We start from the raw sequence: 9,010 nt of genomic DNA on the forward strand, positions 1-9,010 counted from the left end.
ATCTCTCCCCTTTCCTACCCATACACACAAAATATGATATATGCATAGGCTGCAAAATAGAACAAACATTTAATCTAACAACAGTCACGTAGCATTTAAAGATTTCCTTACCTGTATATTTGTTCATAGGAGATAGGGATGTAGTCACCAGGACTCTGAGTTAAAAGCTGATCTATGGCACTGTCCAGCTTTGGCCAATATGTGCTCTTATAGTCTTCAATTGTTATAACATTCATTACTGCAAAAAAAAAAAAAAAAAAAAAAGACAAAACTATGCTTAGTAAGTTAAACTAGAAGAACAGAAGCAAGGGTTTCAGATCACACTGATAAGCTGGCCAAAGAAACGGAAGAATTCACTTCTGCTAGCGTACCCTCATCTAAAAATAAAGCCTATAATTGGAACTGTACCTTTATATTTACAAAAATCAGAAAACCAGCCAAATTAGTGCCCGGATACCTCTTAGGGTCCCATGTAATAAGAAAAAATGAACTCTTGGGAGTTCTGGTATGACAAAAATAAATAAAAGCAACTCAGGGTAAAAATAAATGTGTAAATAAATTACACAACTCTGCAGGAAACCAGAATCCACAACTAACACTGAGGTTCTTGCATACAGAAGAACAAGGTTCAGCCAGGATTTGTGGGTTTTAGTCCTTTCCAGCTAATTTATCAATTTTACAAGTCTCCAATGGTGCCGGCAGCTTCTTTGGCTTCAAAGTTTATGCAACTCCCTTCGCCTTCAACCATAGTTAGGCACCTGGACAACTTCTTTCAATATTTCAGTTCCCCTCCATCAGGCACAGTAGTCGTACCTTTTCCAGATAGGAATCAACCCAATGAAGAATGAGAGGCATTTACTTTCATGTTCCCCATCACTCCCTGATTTTACTCCTGACCCACCCAACTGCACCCTTTTCTCCAAGCCACTTTGGGTGCCTTCGCTGACATAGAAGAGTTTCAAGTTCTCTCTTTTCAGGCAAGATTTCTGAATTATGTACATATGGCTCAATTCCAACAGCAGCCATGTTAGAAGAGTTACAAGAGCACCTTCTCCTCCAGAGACAGACTTGCAGGACTAACTTGCTGGCTTGTCACACCACCATAGCTTGTGAGCTATTCAAAGCCCTCAATAACCAGCAGTAAAGAGCACATTTAGTACCAAACCTGACCAGTGCACGGAATCTAAATTCATTTCTTTATTTGAACTCCACAGGTGGGCCAGCGCTGCATGGAACAGAGAATGAAGGTAGTTCCCATTCCAAACACCACAATTTAAACACCACACTGAAAAGGAATACATATTTAAAAGGCATCCTTATTCAAGGTATCTAAATGTATATTCACTGCTGTCTTTGAGAAGCAAGATTTCAGAACTCAATTTCATTAAGGCTTGAAGAGAGCTTGGTCTGTCACTTTGTCTTGGTAGCATTCGGAAAAAGAATTTCAGGAAAATACAGACAGAACAGTTAACAGCATCACAACAAAAGAGAAGCATAAAAAGAACGTGGACTAAAGAGAGGTATGAGACAATAAAAATATATGAATGCTATACATAAGAGCAGGTATTACAAACACTCCCATTAGATGTTTTTTGGGGGGTAATTTAGACAGAAATCTGCTAAGTGACGAAACTTAGTGCAGTACTCCCAGTCCCCCTTCACATTGTTCAGTCTTGCTCAGTATCTCATATAGAAACCAATACAGTGAAGGTCACCACTACCAGGTACTGTAGGATGCTTTCCCAACACAAGCCTGCAACCTGAAAGCACACTACCATTTGACATCAAGTCCATAAGTGTCATAAAGTTCACAAAAAGTCTGAGTACACAAACAATTACTAAGACATAAGCTGCATGTCAGCTCTGTGATGTAAAAGCATCCATGTGATCAAGAGCAGCATAGCAGCTACTTGACAGTAAATTTACCCTCTCATTTATCTCACAATGACCTGAGTTCTCTTCCTTTACAAAGCCCAGGCTCCGGGCAGGTATTCTCAGCAGCAGCTTCCGCATAGCAGCTTTGGAGATTCATGCTTACAGTCAATAGCAAAACTGAAGCATTTGTATTTCACTTGGCCACCAGAAAAATGTGGGTCTCCACAGAAGTGCTCTGCTTCACAGAAAATGTTAAACTCTAGTCAGTATAAACATTAGTCCAAATTTTGGGTTCAGATTTGACTGTATAATTACACCCACATCTGGCTTAGCATATTAACTAAGCATATTAACTCATTTGAAAGAAAATGAGTCAGGCACAAATTGAACCCTGCAAAATAAATTTTTAAACAGGCTGTTGAAGAGTCAATGTTTTTTTACAATATAGAGAAAAGAAAGTAGCAAGAGTCAGGAAGGCCTGCCCACCAGAAGTACTGAATAGGTAAAGGACAGAGGGCTTTTACTGACAGCATGGGAAATACTGAAGGGTTCAGACTAACATTCTGTAAAAGTTTGTTTTATTCAAAATACTCTTATAAGTATTATTCATTCCATTTGATTTCCATAGTTGAGCTGTGAATATGAGCCAACCATAATGTTTATATAACAAAGAGTCCAAGGACTGTGCATCAAACAGTCACTACTATTTTCATTCTTCTAATCCAAAAAGCAAATTATTCTCAATTACAAGTCAGTAATATGCCTTCTTCACTGGCAGTGCTTCCATACACACAAAGCGAAGGATGACTTAGAGTTTTCCTCCAGTTCTGAACTCTGCAAGAACTACATCAAGACTGGGAAAGAAAGGAATTACACACAAATATTAGAAAGAAAAACAGACCATCCCTTTAGAAACATCTTTAGTTTTTATTACCCATCTTTTTAGAATGTCATTCCTAAGTGTTTAGCCTTATACTAGCTATTCAAGATTTAAAAGAATATTTGTCCAATTTGCAAGAAAAGAGTAATTCCAAAAAAGGAGCTTTATTTCCTTTTGATTCATAAATTTCTAGTAAGCAACACATATTTAATAACAAAGTATGCTAGAACACATGATTTTATCCAACTACAGCAAGTGGGGGGCGGGGAGAAATCAGTCTGTGATCAAATGGAAAGGAAAAGCCAATATTCTCTGACAAATCATAAAACTAAGATATCACAAGTAAAGCTAGAGAAGCAACTGCTGCTTTTCCTTACATAGAAAAACTCCAAAGAAAAACTGTTGTGGCACTAAAACTATTTAAGTGAAAAGGAATACCTGTGAGCTTCATATTATAACCAAGATATCTCAATACCAAAGCTATAATTGAAATATATTTTGTCTAGGCTACCAAATTCTTTGATATCAACTTTAATCAGAAGAATGGCAAAAAATACTAATGGTAGTGTTGCTTGTTATTTACGGAAGGCAACTTAACCTGAAAACCTATTCAAAAAGTTTACTATGTTCACATATAACCCCCCCATCTTTTTATTTAATATATGGCTAAAAAAACGGGGGTTGGGAAGAAGGGAGCAGGTAACATTGTTGACAACGAAGCAGACACTGGTATGACAGTTTTCTGTCATTATTCAAACAGTAAAAAAAGGTGAGACAACAACTCTCAGAAGCTTTGAATATTTCATTTCAGAAAGTGAAATACGTGATGCTTTACTGCTTAAGTAGCAATGCTCACTACAATCCCAAAGTATTTTGTGAAGCCTAGCAACTCTTCAAGTAGAAGCCTGTGAGTTTTACAGTAAAAATCTACAGATTGTAGCTATCATTATGGATCTGCTGTTTTCTTTTTCTCACTAGTCATAAACATTAGCAGAACAAGAATTTATACCCCCGACACTTTCTAGTATATGTTAGCAAGTTTGTGTGTTCTGTAATGACTTTCTCTTATACCACTACTCAGTCTGTACTAAGAATGGTTATAAAGTTTAACTCCTTTTTATTCATCAGACAATTTGTCTACACAACAAAACATATACACCACATAAAACTACATTATTTGACTGGGTTGTCAGAAATTTAATGGATATACTAACATTCAACAGCCACATGCGCCCACCCTAACTGGGACCTTGGATTAAATATATCGATATCAACCTAGCTTAAAAGGAATGCAGAAAACAAAAGGGAAAACTCTACATTTTCCCCACAATTAGGATATGCTTCACTGACTAGCATAGATGATGTTTCCCTTAAAACATTAAAAGCTCTTACTCATCTTTTCTTCCTTAGTGGCCTTTAAAAAACATTTTGCATAACATTATCCCTTTATAAATCCATAACTATGAACATTTAGTTATAGGTTTAATACAACATGGAGAATTCTCTTCGGTTGTTTTTAATGAGAACAAAAAACACTAAATGAACTATGCATTATTTTATCTGATTTTAACCAGTCTTACCAAAATTTCAAGAAAGAACTGTATTTGGTCTCTTAGAAAGATTTTAAAGGGTTTCCATGTAATCTTCTTCCTCCATTACTCCGTAAGCTGAATTAGACCAAAAAAGGGCCCACTAGACAGCATTAGTTTGCAACTAAAAACAGGAACAAAACCATTATGCCACAAGTAATTACACAGTAGAACACAGGCCATGATTTTTTGTTTTGGAGGAAAAAATTAGGAGGGAGGGATCTGTCTGAAGTTCACTGGAGTTCCAATTTATCAAGTGATTATAGGAAATCATAACTGATCCACATTTTTGAAGTTCACCTGTAGGAGAAACATGTCCAAGACTAAGCCTCCACAGGACACAAGCAAGGAATGAGACCTTCTTTGCTGAATGAAAAGCTTTCTGTTCCCCCAAAAAAAAAAATCTAAGTAATGGATGCCGAACAGTCAAAAGCATTCAACTTTTTTTTTCCTGATACTAAATCTTACCAAAGACAACTTACACTTCAGTGAAAGAGAGGGTTTTTTTCCAAGCATCCTTTGCAGCTAAACAACTTTCAGCTCCATTTTCAGCTGTATTGGTCATCAGCATCAATTACACACAATATATAACTTTCGTATCAGACTTAAGACTGATAAGCAACTTCTAAATAAATCTTTTGCCACTGTTAAGACACAGTAGGCAGAAGGGGAACTAGTACACTCTCTTTCCCCTTTCATTCCACCTTTACCTCTTCAGAGGATCCTCAACCTGAACTAAGTGTGAAGTGACCTCTCTCCCAATTTCCATATACAAAAATTAAACTGGGGAGTTTAAGGGACTCTCTGTCAGAATGAGGATTAGAATTCACAGGATCCAAACTCAGCTACTGTACATTTTTAGTCTGTACTACTTCACAAATACTGGACTTGTTTTGTTCATACATACATAACATCAAAAGTACACCAGGCAAAGGAACAGAAGAGTTCTAATGAATGCAATACCTCAGAGAATTTTGTGTTTTATATGAATTTGAATTTCTTTAAATATATATATATTATATATATACACACACTTATCGGCACCAGTAAGACAGATATTGTGTTGGGATCCTGATGCTTGAGAAGTGAAAACAAGAACTCAAAACCACACACTAAGCAAAATCATGCACAGCTGTTTCTTCTCCCACTCAGACTTAAGCTGTAAAGCTAGCTGGAAAGTCACCTTCCCATTTTGGGGAAGTTCCAAAGTTTAAAAACTATTTTCATTCTGAAATAAAAACAAAAACTCTACTCTCTAAACTTCTGGACTGGGAATTCAACAGCTTAGTTTCATTCCAACCTTCTCAAATGTTTACAAGCCACCCCTAGGTACCTGGAGCCCTGACAGACAGGCAGAGAGCCAGAAAGCTCAAGGTGTCTGGGAGCCTTAACTTCAAAGCAGCTGGCCTTGGCAACCTGCCTACAGTCACAACCTAGGCTACCAAAGAACCAGGAATCTAGAAGCCTGAACTTCTAATTTCTGATCTGCTCCAAAGCTGAGCTGCTGAAAAGCTGTGCAGGTGAGCTGGCACAACAAAAAGGAAAAAGAAGGGTTTCCCATCAGAATTTCAGAATGGCAATTGCATTTCCACACATTTTTAATCAGCCAAATCCAAGTTTTCTAACAGCCACTAGAGGCTCAGGAAAAGGCTTCAGGAAAAGATAATAGTATCTGCAAAGTTCTGAAAACCCAGAATACACTTGTTCTTCCAGTTCTAACACCCAACATTCAAATGTAACATGTCTCCTCACCATGACAGGAAAGCAGCAGCAGAGGCTAAGAAGCATGCAAGAGAGATGATATTTTCTCCTTCTAAGAAATCAATACGTGCTAGCACATTTCATTTTAACTCAAAACAACTCTCAGGCCATTTAATGGGCCTGCTTTAGGACAGGCCTGAGACCAGTCACAAGCATAGGAGAACGTAAAGGGCAGCTGAAGGGAAGCAGTGCAGAAGGCAGAGAGGAGCAGCAGACCCCCCTAGCTAACACCGGTGAGGGTGACAGTGCCGCAGAGCCGTCTCAGGGGCGAAGTCTCACCGCCACCCGAGCCCTGCCGGGGCGGGCGGGGCCGACACGGCTCCTCAGGCACGCAAGGGGCGGGCGGGGCCCGCGGAAGGCAGGGGCGGCCCGGCAGGCAGTCACTCACGGAACTTGGAGGTCGAGGCGTTGATGTTGATGGCGGCGGCGATGGCTCCGGCGCCCCCCTTCCCCGCAGTACCCGCGGGGTCGCAGCTTCTCAGCACGCCGTTGGCCTCGGGCGCCATGGGGAGCTGCGGCGCAGCCGGCGGCCCGGCGGGGCCCAGCCCGCCGGCGGCACCGCACAGGAGGCGGTCGCCGAGCGGCGCCGCGGCGGGGCCCAGCAGGTGCCGCCCGTAGCCGCCGGCCCCCCAGTTGTTGTGGTTCTGGTCGTCCATCATGGCCTCACAACCGCCGCCGCCGCCCTCCTCCTCCATGCTCTCCTCCTCCATGCCGCTCGCGCAGGGCGGCCCCCGCTGCGTGCCGGCGCGGAGGGCAGGGGAGGGGATCACCGCCTGCCACCCATGGCCGCCCGCACACCGCCCGGCGGGGCACGGCTCCGCGCAGGGCCGCGGCGCGGCGCCGAGCGCAGGCTCCGGTCGTAAAGCGCCGCACCACGACACTTTGCCACAGGCGGAGGAAGGGGCGGGAAAGCGAGGAACCCGGCCGCGAGGCGCTGTGGGGGTTGTAGTTCAGCAAGGCGGAGCTGCGACAGAGCGGGGGAGGAGTTGCAGTGGCGCCGTCGTCATGTGGCGCGCGAGCGGCTCGCGGTGCACTGTGGGACACCACCCTGGGGCGGTTAGGGCGGGGAGCGGGTGCCCTCAGGGGTTGCGGGATGGCGCCTGCTGGCGGGGACCCCGCGGAGGAGAGACCTCTCACCCCGTGGGGCGGGGAGGAAGGTGCCCCGGGCGAGGCCCTCGCCTCGGATGCGCTCGGGAGTGGGACGAGCCTGCGTGCACCGTACACACCGGGGTGGTGTGCACCAGAACAGCACTGGTTGCAGCAAACACACAGATGGGAGTTGCCGGCAAAATATGGATGAAGCAGGCGTTGTTATCTGTTTGTAATTAAATCCCAACTCACGACTTGGCCTGGTCTTTAATGTCTTGATTCCTGGAGTTCTGCATGGGAAAGGAGGATTTGAAAAGAGAACAGTAGAATGAATCCTTCATAATCGGAAAGTGTGAGGGAGCTTGCTAAGTTTTGTTGTTTGCCTTTTATATTTACATTTCTAATTCTGGATCTGTTATCAAGATGAAAGCTAGAGGATTGTAAAACAAGAAAGCAAATAATGTATTTTCTCCAGAACCAACCCATTCAAGTGTTAAGCCACTTCCTATTTTTGAACACTTGGGAGTTAAAGAATTAGAGGGAAAATGTCATTTATCAGATGAGGCAAATTTTTTTAAAGTGTTTTCTGCATTAAAACCACAGGCCCACTTGCTATTCATATGCCACAAGCAAGTAACACAGTGCATTTTCATGTTAAGACTTCAGTTTTCAGTCAAGATGTTCCAAGCCCTTCTTTTGGGCCACAACTGAGTGCAGAAAGAGACAAGCTATCTCCCTTAGAACAGGGGAGAAAAAGGAATTTCAGAATTTCTCTATCATTTATCATTTGTACTGTCAGCACTAATGCAAGACCTGCTGAACTTGATTTTTTGGGGGGGGAAGTGGAAAGGCTTAGCTGGCATTCGTATTCAGGCCTTTTGGATACATCTCCCTCTAGTGGGAAACTGCTTTTACATATAGTGTTTGGATAGAACAGTCAAAAGATGCCACCAACTCAAAAATCCCCATTACTTTTAGTTATTTTAACGTCACTGTAGATGTTATACTATCTTTCTAACTCTTACTAATTTGTGATCTTTAACAGACTTGCAAAATCTTACCATTTTACAGTGGGTTTTGTCCTATTATTGAGGAAAAGCCTGCACAAATAATATATGAAACTATGTATTTTCCTTGCCAATGTAACAGCTAAAAAAAAAAAAGAAACTAAAAATATTGTCTAGTTTCCTTCAAGTATAATTACTTTAGGTCTTATTTTCATTTTCAACTAAATGTTCAGGTTGCTATGGGGAAAGAATGGACATGAAGACAGGTTTTACTGAAAATATATTTCTACTGTGTTGGTTTTTGCTACTTGAAAAACAAAAGTGAAAAATTTAGATAAAAGCAAAATGCCTAGTCTTCTTTGCAAAATTTATGAAAAGTAAAGAGCATCAGAAACACTGATTTCTATTTTAGCATGTGACAAAACTGCCCTATTTTGTAAGAACAGAAGATGCCACTGATTTTGCTGTTCTTTGAAATAGGTCCATCTTGAATTACTTGGATAAAGGCAAGTGATGAAAATAATTTGAGCCTATTGCATTTGTGTTGTATATTTGAACTAATAGTATTTTTTTCAAATACATATATATATTAAAAAAAAACTGTGAACCACTAACGGTTTGGTCAACCCAAAATTTAGTACTTTCCATTTTCCATCCTATTAAATGACAGTGAGTCATTAGATCTTTGATTATGGGTTCAGAGTATTTACACTCCTGCTGTTTTTCACTGGGGGTTACACTCAGTCCGTGAAAATCCCTCCGGGAAAGTGACGCACAGCACAGGAGGTTGGGCTGGTGCAGGACTGCTG

General features: G+C 41.5%; 1 protein-coding gene across 2 annotated transcripts in view; it reads right to left on the minus strand.

The window, feature by feature from the left end:
• Positions 1-7,027, minus strand: part of CACUL1 (CDK2 associated cullin domain 1) — a 46,574-nt gene extending 39,547 nt beyond the window's left edge. The window contains exons 1-2 of one of the 2 annotated variants that reach the window (XM_064514287.1): positions 6,494-7,027; positions 112-238 (exon numbers count right to left, since the gene is read on the minus strand). In XM_064514287.1, coding sequence (XP_064370357.1) covers positions 112-238; positions 6,494-6,815 — 449 coding nt within the window. In that variant the 5' untranslated portion in view covers positions 6,816-7,027. The remainder of the gene's footprint in view (positions 1-111; positions 239-6,493) is intronic. The other variant, XM_026108170.2, reaches the window with a different exon arrangement.
• Positions 7,028-9,010: the final 1,983 nt, after the last annotated feature.

Source organism: Dromaius novaehollandiae, chromosome 6, assembly GCF_036370855.1.
Source record: "Dromaius novaehollandiae isolate bDroNov1 chromosome 6, bDroNov1.hap1, whole genome shotgun sequence".
NCBI classification, from domain to species: domain Eukaryota; kingdom Metazoa; phylum Chordata; class Aves; order Casuariiformes; family Dromaiidae; genus Dromaius; species Dromaius novaehollandiae.